Raw genomic sequence first — 20,658 nt, 5'->3', positions numbered from 1 at the left:
TGTGCAGATGAGGTCTTTCCAAAATAGCCCTCAAACTGTGGATACAAAACCAGACTCAAATACTCAAATTAACCTTTTTATTCTTCTTAAATAATCACATTTGTATTTTATGAGCTATTAAGTACCTTTTATTATGCTACTCTTGCCATTATTCTGTTTTTATATGAAAATATGAGACGTTTTCATTCATTGTAAATGTCGTTTTTTTTTTTAACTCAACTTATTAACGTTGTTGATGAAATGATGTTGCCCTTTTATGTTATGTTTGTCGAGGACCACAATGGAAATAAGCCCTGCGTCTTAATTGTGTTTTTATGCTCAATGGTGAGCGATTTGAAGTTTCCATTGTGTACAAATCAATCAATCAATCAAATCAATCAATGCGTTTCAACCTGATTCACGCCGAGATTCCGCTTGACATCACGAGGACGCTCATTGTCCTCGTTTTAGCGACGCCCTTCAACGTTCCACACGAGCAAGCTGCGTCTGCGTGAAAGTGAGGCCGAGATGACGACAAGAAAAGCGCTAGATGGCGCCAAAGCACACGTCTGCCACTTCTCCATCTTGCGCTTTCCCGTGAATGAAATGTTAACGCGCAAATGGATTGACGTGTCAAAAGCTGTTTGTTGTGAACCGAGGGCTCGCCGACTATTTTCCCGGGAGGGAGTCGACATCCATCACGTACTGCTTTGCTTTTTCCACAACCTTTTCAGGTGATTTATTTATTTTTTTTTAAAGAGAGAGAGATGTCCAAAGTGGGTCACTTGGGTTGTGGAAGCAAACCAGCGCTGACGTGAATGACAGCCCCCAAAGTGGCACAATTTGGTTCTGTATCACGATTGCAATTTATTTATTTATTTTTTTAAAGAGTTTGCCTTTTTTATGTGTTTGTAAAGTTTTCAGGCAAGAACAAATGTGGAGTTGAACGCCTTCAATGTTGTACCACGCCGTGCAACAACAAGCCAGGTAGCATTTAGCTAACTGGAAGAGATGCAGAAAAATTAAGAGCAAGAAGAAGAGGCAGAGAAGGTCCCCAACTAAACTCCAATAATAGCTCCCACTGAGTAGTTAGAAATGGAGGCCTATTAGTATTGTTTTTGCTCCGTTTGTATGTATGTGATGCATGTGTTGCCGTTCTTTTAAGCTTTAAAATGATCACAACTTTTATGCTAATTTCCTGCCGTTAAAAACGAGTCCTTCAGATGAGATTGCAGGCTTTGGTGGACTCTTTTGTTGTATGCTCTCTTTGTATGTCTTACTGCTGCGTGTGTGTTAAAGTACGAGTATGAGTCATAGCAGCTGTTTGAGGGTTCATAATTTCCACAACAAGTCTTTCACATTATGTTGCATGTGAGCATTTAGTTAGAAAAAAAAAAAAAATCGGCTTTGTTGGTGGGTATGAAAGAGGCTTTTTGCTTCTTGACATTTTCTGAAAGTGCGTCCAGAAATGGGCAAAAAGTCAAAAATGATGAATGAACAGTCAAGAAGGATAAATGGCTTTAATGATTCCAATGTTTCAGTCGTTAGCGGCCCACGCTAACTTTCAACGCTCAAGCGATTTTTTTTTTTCTAATGTGTTTCCTTTGAAAAGTAAACGTCTGAGTCAGCATTTAAGTGCGTCGCTCGCTCTCTGTGCAACTGCTCGGCCTTGTCCTCACTCGCTCGCCCCAAATCACCCCCCCAATTACCCACAATCCACGGAGACTGATGAAGCGTTTTCGCGCCCGGTAGCATGTCGGCAAGTGTTAGCTTACAAACTGGACAGGAAGTGCAGGCGGGGGGGAGGAATTAGGGGAGAGACAGGGGAGATCAAGATGCATGTTAGGAGGTTGTCGGGAAGTTGAGGAGATGCTGCACTGCAAAAAGAGGTCTTCAAAAACAAGAAAAAAACAAAGAAAATAAAGAAAATGAGGATTGTGTAACTTCATTTCAGCTCAATTGTCTGTCAAACAGAACAATTGGAGAGCAAAAACATAGCTAGCCTCAAACCCCCTGAAAAAATGTGCTTTTATTGCTACCTACACTGTAGAATTTGGGTATTTCTTATTTTGAGATCAACTTACTCATAACCAATAATGAAGTGTTAAAACACTGAGTAAGATGAGAGAAGAAATATCTTGGCAGACAAAGAACATGAACATTTCTAGTCCCTGTAAAGTGAAATAAAAATGTCTTTGGAATTTGGAGAAGCGAGTTTTTAACAACCCTGACAAATTGGACGCTAACTTAGAACTGTGAATGCGTGTTTGCCTTTAAAAGGCGGGGCTAACCTGTTGAGTGACGTGAAAGTGACATTTTATTGGCTTGCTATTTCCTAGCTGTGGCATTAGCCAGCGTTAGCGTTAGCCGGCGTTAGCGTGAGCCAGGGACAGCCTCGGTTACGTGTTTTCAACAATTCTCTGAATTCACTTTACAGGGTCTCGAATCTTGGGCTTGATTTGAGCTTTTGCAGTGCGCATTCACTTTCCAGTCACACAAAAAGTCATCCGGCATAGTTTGGACAAGTTGCTAGTACGAGAGTCAGGTGGGAAGGGTTGCGGGGGGACTGAGACAAGGTGGGGGAGGAAAGAAGAGGCAAACTGTCACTCTTCTTTTCCCATTTTTGCACTTACCCACTTTTTTTTTTTGGAAGCGAAAAGCAGTCAAAACAACAAACGTGAGGAGAGAAAAAGAAAGAAAAGGTGAGAAGAATGAAAATAATCTTGCGTTGGGTTGCTAGTGTGCTAACGCTAAATGCTAATGTCACAACATCAACTCACACGGCAGAAATCAAACTGCAGATCAGTCACAAGAGATCAAAAAATTAAAATAGTACACAAGATTGAAAAACAGGTTTTGATTCTATAATCATCGCTATTGTTGGGTTTTAATCAAGTAATAATGATGAATATGAATGAAATTTGGAATGATAGGGAAGTCGCGAGGCTCGTTGGGCCCTGTTCTCATCCCAAGTACACACAAACAGGTGGCTGTCATTAAGGGTACGGTTTTATTTTGTGTATACAGTGAGTCATCAATAATGTAACATATTGACGAGGTGAGAACATTATTATTATTATTATTGACAGAATGACTTTGAGAGGACGCCTGATAACGAGGACGTTGTTAACGAGGAGGCGGCAGAGGCGCTAATGAGGCTAACGAGGACGCTCCACTGGTTTTTGCTGCGTTTGTTCAGACGTGGAACTTTTCAGCCTTTAGAAAACTTCAACAACTAAAGTTTGATGGACAAGCTCGGAAACAACTTTTTAAAGAAGAAAAGTAAATCAATGGATTTCTCGGCTAATTTATTGAGGCCCAGAAAGTACTCGTAGTCGACGCTAAGTTGATGCTAGTCGAGTCAACGTTGATTAACGAATGAGCTCGTTGACATTTTGATCCGTTGTCAACTAGCTTTTGTCGCACGACGGTTTATCTTCCGCCGCCAAAGTAAGGCTAGCCGGCGTTCGTCATTCTCACTCGCCACACCCCCGACTTGTTCATCCAATCACATTCAGGCGCCTTCGTGGCCTTGCAGGAAATCACAAGTTGTACAACGCTCAATTGAGGGTTGCTCCTCGCTCGCATTACGACGGAAGGTTTGCTATGCTAGCGCTGTAGAAGTTGCGACGGATTTGCGATTGGAAGAAGGCGAGCATGACTGAAGGTCGAAACCCCAGTTGGATGTTTTTGACGGCAAGCGTTCCTAAAGACGTTGTTGATCGACCGCCGCTCGTCGCCGTTTCAATACGCAGACACTACAAAATGTTTTTTTTTTTTTCTTAGTTGCAGGAGGCGTTTGTGGAATTTGCTATTTGCCGACCGAGGTGAGTATTCAGGCTGTTCGTCAGTTGGCGTCAGCAGGTGCCTTTTCCGACCGCCATGCATAGCACTTGTGCTTTTTTTTTTTTTTTTTTTAATACTTGAGCATAGATTTGCATATTTTGCAAACGACCTTGTTACCAGTCAGTTTTTTTTTATTTCCACACGCCTCAGGCACCGCCAATGCTTGCTTTCTGCGAAGCATCCGTGCACGGCGAAACACGTGATCGCCGATTGGCTGACGTCTGCAAAGGTTTTTGTTTCTTGGAGACTTTTCACCTTTAATCCAAAAGGCTTCTTCAGATCTAAATTTGAGCTGCGTCCTGTGCAGGCACATTTCAACAAGGTCCAAATTGTGGATTAGGAGGACGGCTGGAATGAATGAGGTGTAAAAGAAGGCATCTATGTCAAAGTAGAGACGCCATCTCTAAGGCTAACGTTTTGAGGCTAACGTTTGCTTTTAGCAATGTTTTGGCATCCCTCAAGGGGAAGACGGATTGGTTTGCAGGGTTGGTTTTAAGAGCAAACAAAGGGCAAAAACTCCATTGTTGTCACACAAACAACAACGGCGGATCACAAGCTGAGCCTGCGTCCACTCATTGCTGTCCTGTAGGACAAACAGGAAGTCGTCCCTGGCTTGAGTCCGCCAGCAGCAGACGGAGCTCAGTCTTAAGCCTCGAGTACAAACGGCTCTTGCATGACTAAAGTGCTTGCCTCGTCATTTTTCTGTGTGTCTTTGAGTTGCTGAATTTGGCCGGTGACATGAAATGATCGTCTGGTTTGATGATGCGTCTTACTTGGATCGGAGAGGATGGAGTCGGTCTTGGGCAGGAATTGATCGCAGCGGATGCCCTGGTAGCCTTCTCGACACCTGGTGGGCGAGGGAAGACGTCACGTCAGCACTTTGGACAAACATTGACAACACCTTGCAAACCATCGCGCTCAAAAAGAGGCTTTGTGGAGAGCAGCACAAATGCTAATATTGCTAATGCTGTCAATGCTAATGTTGCTAAGCTTTGACGACACCAAGAGTGAGGCTCATTCCAAAAACATGAAAGAAAGAAAAAAGTACGGCTCTCAATATCAAATATTTGAAAGTCGACTTATTTGAGTTGATTGAACTTTTTGGAATAACATTCATCCATCCATTTTCGGAAATATAGAATTAAACACAATTGCAAGCACAGAAAAAAAAACTCAACTATCATCTTGCGGCGTAAGAATCATTTGTTTTCCAGTCACGTGTTTTCCTACGAGTCTTTTTTCATGCAGGGACGGAACATTGAAAATATTCTCTTGTGCCGCCCTAACAAGCTCATTGCCATGCACACGCGTGTGTTTGTGTGTGTGCGCGTTCCCATACATACGACATGTAATGGCTCCTATAAGCGATGCCGCACGCGTTCGTGTGTGTGAATGTTTTACGGCAATCACCAAAACATCAAATATGGATTGTGGCATAAACCTTTTATTTACGACAAGCTTTTATTTTGTCACTCACTCAAACATTCAGACAGCGGAACCTCGATTGACCAAATTCAATTGCATTCAAAATGCAACGATTCCCGTTCAAATGTGTGGAAATGTAATAAAAAAAAAAAAAAGACAAGCCAGCCAAACGCGGCCATGCCAAAATCGCTTGTCAACTAAAAATAGATCCGACGTTTTTATTTAAAAGATTTTGAAAAATGTTTACACCATTTGAAGATTTAACGGAGTGATTCTTGTACACACCACTAGAGGGAGTCGGTGTAGCGCGAACACGAAGCGCTTTACGATTTTCTGACTTTGGAGCGGTCAAATTGTTCCGAGCAAGTTTTCGGCATCGGCGGTGTTGAACTGGTGGACTTGCTGAATAAAACATGTCGGCCGACGCGGGCGTCTGTCTCGCAAGGCTTTCAAGAGAGCAAAGAGCTTCGTCAATTATTCACACGCGCTCACAAAATTCCGCCAAAAAGAAGAAAAAACACTTTTAGAACAGACGCGGCCTCGACGTTTCAGGTCACCAACACGAAAGCACAGCAACATGACGTCGTCCTGCCGTCATACTTCATCGCAATATTTATTTTTGATATTCTCAACATTTGACGTTTTTATGCCGTAGAAATATTGTATTTCTTGAACGTCATTTCGTTTGTTATTCTTGTAAAAAGATCAGTTGTCGTTCCAAAAACTCTCATTTTTATTTGAACTTTTATATTTTTAAAATGAATTTTTTAAAATGTTTTTTTAATAGAAATTTAAAAAAAGGATTGTAGACAAATGTAATGACATTTTAAAATAAAAAAATAGAGCATTTATTTATCAAAAATGTCAACAAATAGAAATTCATATATTTTTTATATTAATGAACACATTTTATTCTGTTCTATCATATGTTAAATAGAAACAAATATAACTGATACTTTTAATCTAATTTTTTTTTAAAGTATGCATGAGATAAAAGCTTTGAAATTTGTAAATTAACTATTTCATTTTATCTTATCATTTTATGTAATAAAACAACAAACTTTTGTTTTACATTTGAGCAAACACATTTGACATTTTCCACATATTTTTAAGTCACCAAATCCCCCAAAGTCATTTTCCTCAAATACATTTTTGTAATGATTCTTTTTTGTTTGCCTTATTAGCGAATGCCTCCCAAAACACGTCCCACGTGTGTTGTGTTATCCTCAATCGCATTAGCATTAGCATTAGCACTCACAGGTCACTTCATTAGGTACTGTCCGCCATCTCATTTCAGCAAACTCAAGAGAGAAAAAACCCCCCGAAACGAATTGTTGCTGCCTTTTGATTGCGTCACATCCAAAAACGGCGCTCGCAAAACTACAAAACTGAGTGGAGAGTAAAAAACTGTTTCTTGAGCTCTAAAACAAAACTTTTCCAAGAGGGAGCCAAGGTTTTTGTGTGTGCGTGTGTTTCCATGCTCGAGTGCCTCCGACATGCTAGCGAGCGGCTAAAAGTCTGCCTGCAAATATGCTGCATATGAATTATGAATGATAGCAGGGAAGACTTTTTAGCCTGCAAGAGGAAAAAAATGACTGAGGGTGACGGCAGCTCATTTGAGGAAAAACAGCAAAAGACATTTTATTCATTCATTTCTTCATTCAGTCCATTTTGGGGGAAAACAAAGCGAAACATTTCATTCACGATTTTCCACTTCAACAATGTTCAATAGAAAGCAGATTTGAAAGGATCTTTCGAATGATGCCACCGTTTGCGTTAGCTAGCTAGCTCCCTCGCGGGTAAACAAGCACTCGGGGTGCTAGCTAGTTAGCTCCTGGGGCTAAAGCCAAAATGTGGCAGGGTTTTTACTTTCTGGACTTGGATTTACAACCTCTGCTTCGTGATGGACCCAAATTTGCACACTGTACATGATGATTTGCTGATGCGTCAAACTGCTGCAATCTAGTGCCAACTACTGGCAAGGAGGCTTTACTACATGTCCGATTTTCGTCCTTAATACAAGTATAGATTCTTTCAAAGGCAATTTTTGAACCATACACTGAATTCTTTATTGTTCTCAACTTAAAAGCGAGTCCCGACTTGAACGGCAGGAACATGCAGATACTTAACAGTTGAGAATGTTGTACGTATATTAGGTTCCGTGTATGACTTGTTCTCTGCGGAAATGTCTATTTTCAATGTTTTATATGAAAATATGTTGTATTGGCGTCACTGTGTGCTTTGGCGTCTTCCCGAAGGATCTTCCTAACAAAGCAAAGCGTCATCTTGCATTAGCCGCCATTGTTTTATGGTTGGACGGCGAGCAAGGAAGCAAACAACAACAAAATCCGTCAAGATTTGTAGAAGCTTTTCTGTCAGCGCCAAACAACGACCTCCGCGTTTCACGTTATTGACCGGCGGCCATCGCAGGGGAAATCACCCGCACACAAAAGCACAACAACGTGGACCTCAACTTTGATATGTTGACATGCCGCTTTGACAATCGGCCCTTTCACGCAAAATTCGGACACGCAGCAGCACATCTTGCACTTGGTTTCATCTCGTTTCAAATTTCATTTCAAGTTGTCACTATTTGTGTTGTTATCTATATTATTTATTGTTTTGTTTATATCAGTGCTGTCACTATCGGATATTTCTTCGAATCGATGAATCTATCGATGATTAAATCGATTCATCGGCTCATCGGATTCATTTGAATTTTGCATTCAAGTGAATTACCAAAGCATGTTTCCTCCTTGATTACTGGTTATTAATCGGTGATTGCGGTTTTTCATTCATCGTTTTTGTACAGTGATTAAAAGAAAGAGGGGATTGATTTGGTCATTGTTTTGCAAAGTAGAAACAGAAGATAAAAAGTCTTCTTTCATGAAGGACAAACTGAAATCACAGGATTTGGACAATTTGAAATTAAAAAAAAGTCTCCACACAATTACGCGATTATTAAAATTGTTGTTGATTAATTTGATAACCGCCGCATGTAGCATCCAAGTTTCAAGAAAACATTTTTTTTTCAGGAAAGGTCCAATTTATTTTGAAAATAAACAACTTTTTTTTCCAAGAAAATAGAACTTTTCATCTTTTTTTTCCCCTAGAAAGGTAAAGATTATTTTCTTCAAATAACAACTCCTTTGTACTTTGCTAATGTGGCTCTGTTGGAACTTGATTAGCTGCAAAGAGGTTTTCATGCACACGCGTGCGTGCGTGCGTGCGTGCGTGTCCAGGTGCCTTCGCCCTCGCGCGCGCGCCATCAATCATCCGTCAAGGTTGCGTGCGACGTCCGCTGCGGGATTTCTTTTGTCAGGCGCGCGCGCGCGCACGTGTTGACATTGAGTGAAACAAATGAACGCCGGGATGCGGTTTATTATTTTCTCCGCCGTCATTTGCGGCATCTTCCGGGTGCGATTTATTTCTTTGATATTGTCTCATCTTCTTTTCCTCCGACGTCCCCGCGGGGCAATTAAAGATGGCTGCCACCTATGTGTCGTTTCCATGGCGATCGCTGTACTGGTCCCGACACACGGAAAACGTGCGTGGGAGGTGTTGTGGGACGCGCACGATTGCTGGCAAGGACGCGGGTGGTCGACGCACAGCTCGGCTTTCAATTTGTAACGAAAAAGTGATTAAAAACGGGACCAATGTCATCAAATATTTGTGAGGCCGATATCGACTTGGCAGTTTGGAAACTGGCTTTATGATCCTAATGGGACGAATCGAGACGCTGCAGGGTGGCACAGTGGAGAGTGGTTAACGCATTCGGCTCGCAGTGGACAGGTTTCGGGTTTGAATGTCCTCCATTGGCATGAAAATATGATGTATGCCGTTAAGTAATGATGGACAAATGAAGCTTCACCAAAGCTTCATGAAGCACTTGTGATACTTTTTGACTCCTCTAGATGGCGCTCTTGCTAGCCTTTATATTCAAACCAAGAGCACCATCTACAGGAATTGAAAAAAAAAATGAGCGAGTGCTTCATGAAGATCTATGAAGATTAATTTTCCCATCGTTAGCTGTAGCATAAGTCTCCAATTCTGTTCCTGATTTTTGGGATTCAAATTCAAGCGTCACAGTTGGACCTTTTTCACTTTTGTTTAGTGCTGTCATTATCAAATACGATTCATTTATCAGTTATTAAAAAGATTAATCGACTAATCAGATTCATTTTAATTTTGTATTAATACAAAAGCATTTTTTTGTCCGGCACTCCCAAAAACATATTTAAACGTTTTTTTTTTCATGCTAGAGCATACAGAAGGTTTTGATGCAGCCTCTGACATGAAGAAGTCACTTAAAGCAATGGTAGTTACTACAAAAAACGGGCAGCAGGTGGCAGCAGAGTATAAGAGATCAACCAGGGCCATGTTGCAAAAAGCTCTTTCCCCACTGTTTTAACAATTACAGCTGATATACTGAGGATTTGGACAATTTTAAACTAAAAATGGTCTCCAAACGATGACATGATTATTTAAATTGTCGATTAATTTGATAATCGATTATTTGCCGACTAATTTTAACAGCTGTATTTCTGTTGAGTTTTTGATTTTCCTGACCAACGAGCAACAAGTGCAAATGCCTCGTGCGAGTCGCGAAAGGTCTGAGGTACGACTGTATTGAAAGGAAGGCCGGCCCCATTCCCCCGCGTGCGGATGATGTAACGCGTACGGGCGCTCCATTGAGGTCAGCGGCGACGTTCGTGCGGACCGCTCGGAGCTTCTGTGCTGAAAATCCCACAATGCATTGCAGTAAGCTCCAAACATTTGTTTTAATCTCATTACGAGAGCACTCGCTACACAAACTTCAAAGACGGAAATATGTGTGCGCGTGCACGTGTCCCAGTGTGTGTGTTTGTGTGTCAGTCTTGTGTCTGTCAGTGCATGTGTCTGCGTGTGAACGTGTGCGTATGAGCTTGGAAAAAAGGTGTGTTTTAAGTGTGTGTATGCATATTAACATGTTTATGTTATTGTGTTTTAATGTGTGTGTCATCTTATGTGTATGTGTCAATGTGTATCAGCGTGTGCGTTTGTTTATCAGCGTATGTGCATCAGTGTGTGTGTATTATGTAACATTGTATACAGAGCCAGGTCACACACGTGTTGCTTGGCAAACATGTCGAGGTGCGGCTTTATATAACACAAACACACACCTGTGCACGCACACACAAACACAAACACTTAAACACACGCGTGCGTTTGTAACAAATGGACGAGACCTTCCAAAAAAGTCATAAAACGCGCTTGCGTTGCGAGAAACATTCGTAGGATCGACAAAGATCTCATTTTCGCCTCATTACCTCTGCCAAGGCCAGAAAGCGCGAATGGAAACTTGATCATTTGGATTTGAACTCGACAGCCACTCAGTGGAACGCAACAGACCTCCGCCAAGGCCAAAAAGTGCAACCAAATGAAAGTTGAGAGCAGCAGTGATGAACTTGATGATCCTCACTTTGGCGTTACATGTCTGCACACACGCAACAACAAAAAAAATCAACAAAACAACTTGGCGCGCTCCATCTGTCTAGTGTAAGTGCTTCACTTTTCCTAGCAATTGGACAAATTCTCAAGCGCTTGAAGGACTCCTGGAAATGGACAAAATAACCCTCAAGTGGACACTTTAAACCAAAATGGCCGCCTTCCTGCGTTTTTTTTCATGTATGACTTCTTGAGATTTTTTTTTGTAGGTCTGCTCAAGACAATTTTCAGGTTTTACTACGTCAAACTGTCTGCCAGGGCTGAATTTTCAAATAAGTGCCAAAGGTCAAAATGAGGCTAAAATGACCTGATTCAACCAAAATGGCCGACTTTTTTTTGTGGGTCTGATCACGAAAGAGGTGTGGACCAAATTTCATGTTGCCACGTCCAACTGGCTTTGGAAGATGAATTTTCTAATAAGTTTGGACAGACAAAAAGGAATGAATGGACCACCTCTAAGTTCGAACCAACATGGCCGCCTTCCTGCGTTTTTTCAGGTATGACTTCTTGAGACTTTTTTGTAGGTCTGCTCATGATAAACACGTGTACCGAATTCCATGTTACTACGTCAAACTGTCTGCCAGGGCTGAATTTTCAAATAAGTGTGAAAGGTCAAAATGAGGCTAAAAATGACCTGATTCAACCAAAATGGCCGACTTTTTTTTTGGTGTGTCTGATCATGACAGCGTTGTGGACCAAATTTCAATGTTACTCTGGCTTTGGTTGCCTAATTTTCAAGTGGCCAAAATGCAGCTAAAAAGACCAATTCAAACAAAATGGCAGACTTCCTGTAACTGCTAATTCACACACGCGCTTTGCCGGCGACATTTTCAGCAAAATCCAGGAGGTCCATCAAGAGGCGTCAAAGTTTGCCACCCTGTGTACGTGCTTGACATTTAATTGAAGTCCCATTCAGCTGGTTTGAGTCAATTAGCTTAGCCATGTTAGCGCTTTGAAGCGAAAAGTCAACGTAACCCCAGAATGACTTGGACTCTGCTGACAAGATCTTAATTGTCTCGTTAATGGGACGTGCAGGATCAACATCAGCCCCTTCTTCCTTCCGCGCACGCTAACGAGCTAGCTGCCGGGGGCTACCGCGGGAGATTAGTGCACATTGGATGTAAAATTTGGGGAAATGAGGTTGGCGGGAATGCGTGTTAACACTTTAATTAAACAATGGGCTAATCTGGTTAGTCTCGCTCGTCCGACAGCGACGCGGCAAAACTTAGCATGGCCTGATGATTGTTATCGACACGCGCGACACGGCGGATTAAAGACAGATTATTGTGCTCCCGTGTTGGATTAGCGTGAGACTGGAGCTCCTGACATTGATGACTTGAGATTGTTTGTGTAAAGTGGGCGTGGCGCGCACGTTAGCCCGTGACCAAGTCCCATTTTTTTTACAGGCAAGTTAGCAGACAATTTCCTGATTCGTGGGGAATGATGTCATCATTGGAAAAAACCTTTTTGATCACAGGGGCATTTTAGCTAACTTTGCTAGCATTTTTTTTTAGCTTGATATCTGAGTAATAGCAACAAGTGTAAATAGAATGAGTGTTTGTTTATGTGGAAAGCAAGAGTCGATCATCTCCACCTGCCGTCTGCGAGCAGGAGAATTAGCATGTAGCTGCAGCGCACGAATGACTAATGAGGAGATTAATTGGCAACGTGCGCTATTAGCGAGGCAGAGGCGGCGAACGCGACTTTCGACACGTCAGCATGAAAGTGGATTAATCTCGTCTGAGAAGTCAGGACGGCGTTCTGATGCCGCCCCCCCCCGAGCGCTAACACAAAGTCTTAGCTTAGCCGCGCCACCTTGCCTCGTCTGGGCCACCCGAGAAGTCTAGCGATTGTTTTTGCCGCCTGCAGAGGGCATCGTTTCACTGCCAACAGATGACTTTTGAATGCGAACGATGTCAGCAATTTTAACCACATGAGGATTTTGTTACGTCTGTAAGCCTCACATTGTATTTTTAGACACTTTTAGGAGAGCTAGCATAGGGTTGACTAGCATTAGCTAGATTCTGGCATGTCATTTTGCTAGCCGTTTGTTCATGTTTGTATAGCCTTATGGTAGTCTTGTGTTTTTACCTGTTAGCTTAGCATTAGCCCTGGTAATTAACCCTATTTTAATTATTGTCCATGTTAGCATCATTTACAGGACATATTGTGGGTCTGACTCTCGTTAGCTTTCTGCTAACTGAGTCAACCTCTGTAGCAAGGCAGCTTTATTTATATCTCACATTTCAAAGTAACTCAATGTGCTTCACATAGATTAAAAACATTTACAAACAAAAAAGTTGAATCGACATTTGAAAGCAAAGTAAAGAAATAAAAAGTAGCTGATTTGATTTGTGTGCGGCACAGCAGCTAAATGCTGCTTTAACATGTTTGCTTTGCGCTCTTAGCCACCCTTAGCCTCGGTTAGCATTTTGTTTGCATATTTTTTTTTGTCAGTTAGTCAGTTTTAGCTTCATTTAAGTCAGATGTGTGAATATAAATGACGTTTTGCTTCCAATTTCGAATATTTTCATTCAGGTTGCATACTTGCCAACGAGACCAAGTTAATAAAGAATTTGTCAAATTTGTTAATGTTTTGTCTATGTAGTCATTATGTTGTGTTTTGTGTAAAATTGAAGGGGAAAAAAATTTATTCAATTTTGGCATACGGCTGAAATATAACAAACGTGCTGTGTACTTCTTTTTTTTTTTCAGTCCGGTAAATCCGACTTCTGTTAGCATGAGCTACTCACAGAATCAGATGACATTTTTAAATGAGTGTGCGATGGCGAGTCGAGAGTGTGTGTGTGTGTGTGTATGTGTGTGTGTGAATGTGTGTGTGTGTGAGTGTGGTTTTGTCTTTGCGACATTGTGGGGCCCATACACGGGGTTTGGGGGAGGGGCTAGGAAATGCATTATGCCAATGATATGTCCCCACGATGATACAAAGACAAGTGTGTGTGTGTGTGTGTGCGCGTGTGTGTGTCGGCGTCGGAGGATCATTGTCATGCTCGGCCGCTCGCATCTCGTCTGGCCCGCTCGGCCTTCAACACTTCCCGGGAATATTTAGCGCTCGGCGGAGACAAGGTGAAGGTTCTGGACGGCGAGGTCACGCCTGTCGCGTTCCCCGCGGGCGGACTCTCGTCTCCGACTGGAAGTCGCTCTCTCGCTCTTTCTCGCCGCCGTCGTGATGCCGGCCCATGCTGAGGACAGGAAGTGACCTCTGATCACGTGATGAATATTCAACAGCAGGACGGGGACGGCTTTTCTCAGTCTGGAGTGTTTTTCCGTTCTCGGATGATGGAAATGTGACTTATGCACAAGTTACGGCGCTACGTGAACGGGTTTAATTAGTTCCGTGATCAAGCTGCGAACTCAGTTGACCAGAATATCAAATCGATATTCCCCATTGAAATGAATTGCATTGTATACAAATATTTTAAATAAATAAATCATATGTTTTTTCCCGAGTATTCTTCCATTTGGTCGATACTGAATGTAATCATAGAAGACAATATTCTGTCAAAATGCTCTAAAACAACTCATAATGCAGCGTTGGCCGCAATAAATGATTTAAGACCCCTGCAAACTTCTACCTTCACCTTTCAAATGGTAAAAAAAACATGAACAAAAAAAAAAAAGCCCCCCCAAACCATAATTACGTCTCCTTGAATCCAAAGTTGGACTCTCATGTTGCCTTGTTCGCTCTTCTTGAACTTGATTCATTTATAATTCAGCGGAGACTAAATGTAAACTCTTGATACAAACGATATTTTACCAGAACAAGAGCCCTCACATTTAAGTGTTTAAATATTTAATTGGCGCCTAAAAGTACAAGAGTTTTCTGATGATTGAAAGTGTTAAGGAAAATAGTTGAGGATGTGCAAGTCCATCATCGCTGAGGCCCGGCAAAATCCCCGATACTGCACCTTGATAAAAAAGACAGATACTCACTATCTGATGAGATTCACGCCAGTTATGCCGTCACACGATTCATTCCAATCGCGATGTGATACCATTTTCTTTATCGTGAAAATATGACGCAATGAAAGTTGACACTCCACTTAGCTTACGATGCAATACAATAAGATTCAGGACAAATGCGACATAAACCGATTCACTCCAATTCTAATACAACACAATACGATTTACGGTACGATTCCCTCGAATGACATCACGACTCACTTACGACACATTTCACTGCATTTGGAGCGTCAATAGTCAAATGACGGCACGATTCACTCCGGATACGCGGATCGCTTCAGTTACGACAATACGATTCCTAATATTTCAATTCGGATACAGTCTGTTTAGGAGAGAATTTGATTCACTCCATACAATATGATTCGCGACAAGATATATTCACCTTAATTATGAAATCATCACAGTAAAGAAAATTGACTGCAATTACCTATAAAAAAATGCTATTTTAATCGTGACCGCTTTAGTTACAATTTGATTAATCGCAACTGCAACTCACAACCACAAGTCAGCGTACTCATATATCAAATATGTCAATCTGATTGTTTTTGTCAAATTTTTAATAAAGAGCAAGACTCAAACAGAATGTAAAGAAGTATTATTTAATAATTTCGCGCCCTCTAAGTAATAATGTTCAAACTGTGCATAATGTTACAGTGGCTTACAGTGACATTTAATGTACTTCGTTTTTGCTGAAACCTTGGCTTACTACGCAACTAAATATTAATGTTGCTACTTGGAGGTCAATTTTTGTTCTTTTTTTTAGGTGGCGCTCGGCGTCAAAAGTTGAAGAGCCGTTTTCCTACGTGAAAATGTGACGTACTAAATTGCCAACATTGAAATCTTTCTAGAACTTTGTAACTTCACTCACATCACACGAAACACAATCTGACGCTACGTTAGCTCATAGCATCTTGTCACGTGTCATTGTTGCCCAATACGGTGCGGTCATGTCTCCACTCAATCGGCGACCAATCTCGCTAGCAGGTGTGTGCAAAACGTGCTCCGAGCTTCCCGAGATGCAATCGAGCGAGTCGTTGTCAATTTGCCGCCATGAATATTCAGCGCCGCTTTGCATTTCTTCCCACAAATCTGTCACGTGGATTTCCCCCGGCGGCGCGTGCTCGCCGCTCGCCTCCGTGAGCCAATTAGCAAGCGTCGCCAAGCTGCGCGCCTTCCTGCCATCTATCAATCCGATAACGTCGCAATCTCCAACAGATTCCTCATCCGTGGAATCAAGCTGATTGGAGATCGGCGACGTCGTTATGCTAAAATAAGCGTGTGTATTTGCTCCGTCTTCTTATGAGAGTGGGATCGTAACGCTCACTTTTGATTGACACCGTCCTGGCATTTGTAAACAGCAGCACACGCTTCACAATGTTAGAGAGTTCATTACTTGTATATGTTTGTGCAGGGCTCATCATTGTGGCCCAGTTGAGGCAAACTGCAAAATGCAAACTCTCTCCAAATGAGGCCTGAGCGGAAATTGAAGTCAGCCCTCTTTCTCTCTTTTTTTTAAGTTCAGTCAGCAAGCCAATTGTTTGGGCCATGTGTATGTCAATCTCACAGTTGTCGTAGCAACTAATATAGCCACATCTAATCACCAGCATGTTTTCATTACACCAGATCTAGAGCCACTTCCTGCTTTGGTGTCTAAGAATCTTGGGAAATGTAGTCCTACGCAATGCTAGATGAGCTTTTCTGGTTTCCAGTGTTACAATGCAGGACGGGCGCGAGGTAAACGACACTGCCAGCTTCCAATAGCTGCCGGGACCAAGAGAGAGAAAGGAAAAAAAAAGTTGGATTATGGCAAGTGCATTCATTGATTGTTTCATGCTGTTAAACTGTCAACCAAGATAGCGTTTAGCATCAATCAGATCTGATTAACCACATTCTAGCCTTATGTTAGCATTGTGTTTATACACAACCACTAACCAGTTTTGGCTAACAAAAGCTACCTGATTAGCCATGTATTTGCGACAAAGTGGTCAGTAAACAAATTTGTGTGCGCCTGTCTTGTGCTCTGTGTGTATTTGTGTCTCGGCTAGGTGTGCTAACGCTGCACAAAATCACGCCGCAGGCCGCCATGTGTGACTAATGTCTGCTTGGTAGCAGTCCGCTACACAGAACAGACACACACAGACACAAATGCAAATATGCAAATGAGGCTAATTAGAGACTAAGTGATGACAGAGGCCGCCCGGTGCACAAGCGAATAGGCGGATCGCTTACCGCCGCCGCCACATGACAACATGGAGGTGTTTAAACACTTGATGGCCTTAAGAATAATTCTTCCAGTTAGACAGGCCAACATGTTAGCATAGCATTAACCACATTCCAGTACATGTGAAATATTGGCCATATGTCAACATTGGGAGGCGTAGCTTGATCACTGTTGGGTGGGCTAGCTTCATAGCATAGTGTTAGGCAAATTCTAGCAGAATAACTTAATTCTTTCCCACATGTAGCCTCACGTCGCCCCTAGTTAATGCTAACCCCATTAGTCGCAGTTCAGCATTGGGCATACAGCTGTAGCTTTGTGTTTTAGCCGCAGTTCGATCCACCAGATTGTTAGCCTAGCGTTCAAGAAGTTAACCTCATATGAAAAATTGCCATCATTTAGCATTGTGCTTCTGTCTGTAGCCTTGATTTGTGGTTTGGTCACTGTTAAATGGATTGAGCTGTTAGCCTAGCATTAGCCACATCCTAGATGAGAGCCCTATTTGAAACATTAGCCATATGTTAGCTCGTGGATCCCATCTGTCACTTGACTTTGCGTTTTGACCACTATTACATGGGCTAGCTTAGTCTTGTGTTAGCCACATGACTGATAGACATACGGCATTCTCAAGAAGTTAGTGACATAACAAAGGACAGGTTCCAATAACGAGACAAATTATGCAGGTTTTTTCTGTCTTCGGAACTTTTTGTGAGTAGCGTCCGTCTATGGTTTACGCACCGTTGCTTCCAAAATGGAGGCAGCACATGAGCACAACCTTCGAATTCCTCCAGCCGCGGCCGCATCGTCGCTCATAAACTTTGCACACCCCGTCGGATTTAATCGGGTGGGGCGCACACCCCGGCGCCACGAAGGTTCCTGACGGGTCGCGCCGCTGACATTTGATTCACGGCGTGCTGGGAAAGTATCAAACGCCGAGCTCCTGGGGGTCAACGGCGGCGGGCGGCTGGGGGCGATTGGACTAATCAGAGAGGGGCGGGCGGCGGGAAGGCCAGGTCAGGTGAGGTCACACGGGGTCAGGCGGGGGTGGGGGTGTGTGGTTGCCTCACATGGACGCAGGAAGTAGAGTGAGCTGATGCTGTTTTGTGTGGACAGAAACAGGAAGTAGGCTCGGACAACTGCGGTCCTCGAGTAGCCTCCATCCAGCCTGTTTTCTATGTCTCCATCAGCCAACACAGGTGTTTCAAACGATCCACTGATCAGCAAGCTCTGCGTGAAGCCCGATAATGATCCTCAGCTGTGTTGGCTGAGGGAGACATGGAAAACGGGCTCGACAGGGGTACTCGAGGATCGGGGTTGAGAGCCAGTGGGCAATTAAAAACAATTAATTTAACTGTACTGCATAAAAACACTCCTAATATTTGTTTCCCACATCACTTGGAAAATGCAGGCACAAAACTCCATTGTACCTAATGTAGTGGCTTTCCTATTTCTTCTTCTGTGGTTTATATTGGTGATTAGCTTAACAGCACATTAGCGCCACCGACTGATATTGTCCTTCCGCTGCAAGGAAAGCAATGGGTTTGAACAAAGGTTTTGCAGACCCACAATCTCGGACCCTCGGACCCCAGTTGGAGAACCGCCGCTCCCGAATATTTCCCAAAGCATCCCGAGTGTTGAACCGAACATTTGGCTTCAAGTTGAGCGTCCACCTGCGAGACCGCAAGTTTCTGCCAACAGCTTTCGGCTTCCTGGCTGCTGCCGTTGGACTGCTAATGTTAGCTGCTATCAAAGACGTCTTTGACAGTAAAGACACACGCACACACACACACACACGCACACACACACACACACACACACACACACACACACACACACACACACACACACACTCACGCACACACAAAAGCGCACTTTTATCGGAGTAGTTGCATTTGCATGCTGTTGTCGTTAAGCGCTAATGTTTGCCGGGTTTGCTCACTGATGAGAGTTTAAACAACAGAGCGTATGCCGGAACGAGGGAAGCGAGTTGGGAAGGGGGGGGGGGTTATTTATGGAGGCGAGAGGCAAATAAAAAAGTGTGATTTGCAGCTAATGCGGAGATGTGGTGTGAAGAAAAGAGAGAACGGCAGCCGTCTACCACCTCGTCTCTGCCGCGATGATGAAAATGAAAAAAAAAGTTGACATCTTGGAGGTGAGGCGGCAACGCTTGAACTTTCTCCATGGATCTGTTTTTTTCATTTCCTGGATGTAAACTTGGGTTCTATTTCCAAAAGGTGAAGTTTTGAGGCAAAAAGGCCATTTACAGTAAGTGACCGACTGGCAAACCTCGCCAACGGCAGTCGCACCGGTTCAACGTCCTAAGAATAGAAAACAGAAGCGAGACGGCCCCAAACGAGACAATGGATCGGCGCACAAAAGTCCACAGCGGTGACAAAAGCTGCACAAACACGCTTGACAAGAGGAGTTAGTGGCAAGAAGCAAAAAAAAAAAAAAAAAAAACCAAAAAAGTGAGCGGAGTGATGAAGGGCGTATTGAATGGGCGACATCGATCGGTGCACTGCAGCAGAAATGGATGCCTGGCGTCAAGCACTCATTCAATTAAACTATTATAATCAGCCTCTGCACGCACGCACACACACACACACACACACACACACACACACACACACACACACACGCACGCACACACGCACACACACACACACACACACAGCAGTCTTTTGCATACAAAGTACAATGTATCTACCCACAATCATCATCTAATGTGTGTAAAAAAAGAAAAACTATTTGGTTGTCGTCTTGACTTCTGGTAGCCTGAAGCTGTTTTTATCGTTTTGATCACATGCAAGATGAATATCGCTGACGTCGAACCAAAATCTCATAAGACAACATTTGGTAAATGTCACATTTTTCCCCAAATCTATTCTTTGGTCCGTCCACAGGTTGCGGGTGTTATTTTTACAAGTTATGATCTTTTTATAAAAATGATTGTTCAAGTGTCGGCTTTTTGTAAAGCAGTTTGAACAATAACACTGGCCTTAAAACGAGGACAAATAAAAACTGTAATTCATAATGCTTCTATTGAAATGCGCTGCATACAGAAAACGTAGCCAAATAAATGCTGACAAACCAACAGAAACGGATTTTCTAAGTTACTGAACTGCAGTTAGGCGGTGATTCATTCACGCACCACTAGAGGGAGCCCACTACTGCTAAGTTACTGAACTGCAGTTAGGCGTTGATTCATTCACGCACCACTAGAGGGAGCCCACTACTGCAATTTCAAAGCTTCCAACATTTGCCGCTGAAACAAAAACCGAGGGAGGAGCAACGTATACAAAAACAGCGGGTACGATCAAACTCACAAGCGCATACAACGCACTTACATGAACGCGGGTCGGGGTGATAATGCGGTGCGGAAGGACAGAAGGCGATCGCGTTCTTGTCTTCACTTCCAGTATTGCCTCTCTAAGCCTATTTCGTCTCATCACTAATTCATGAGTCATATTTATTGAAGGGCGAGCTTGGAGGAGGGATGGATGGAGGGGAAAAGGGACGGATGAGGATGTGGGGGTGCGAGCGCGGTTACCCACATCAATGTCCTATTTACACATTTGGACGTGCTATGGACTGAGCTGCGATTAAGTGACCTATAAAAGCTTTTGCCGTACCGCCTTCAATCTGCCAATGGGGACGCGTGGCGCTAATGTGCCGCTAATGCGGCGCTACATCACCACAAGCGGGACAACGGCACCCAT

At 43.0% G+C, this 20,658-nt stretch overlaps 1 protein-coding gene across 1 annotated transcript in view; it reads right to left on the bottom strand.

The window, feature by feature from the left end:
- The window catches only part of nrg3a (neuregulin 3a), a 130,664-nt gene that overhangs the window by 7,983 nt on the left and 102,023 nt on the right, over nt 1-20,658 (bottom strand). The window contains exon 3 of the mRNA XM_077581257.1: nt 4,599-4,672. Coding sequence (XP_077437383.1) covers nt 4,599-4,672 — 74 coding nt within the window. The remainder of the gene's footprint in view (nt 1-4,598; nt 4,673-20,658) is intronic.

This window comes from Vanacampus margaritifer, chromosome 12 (assembly GCF_051991255.1).
Source record: "Vanacampus margaritifer isolate UIUO_Vmar chromosome 12, RoL_Vmar_1.0, whole genome shotgun sequence".
NCBI lineage: Eukaryota > Metazoa > Chordata > Actinopteri > Syngnathiformes > Syngnathidae > Vanacampus > Vanacampus margaritifer.
This window is presented reverse-complemented; position numbering and strand designations above follow the sequence as displayed.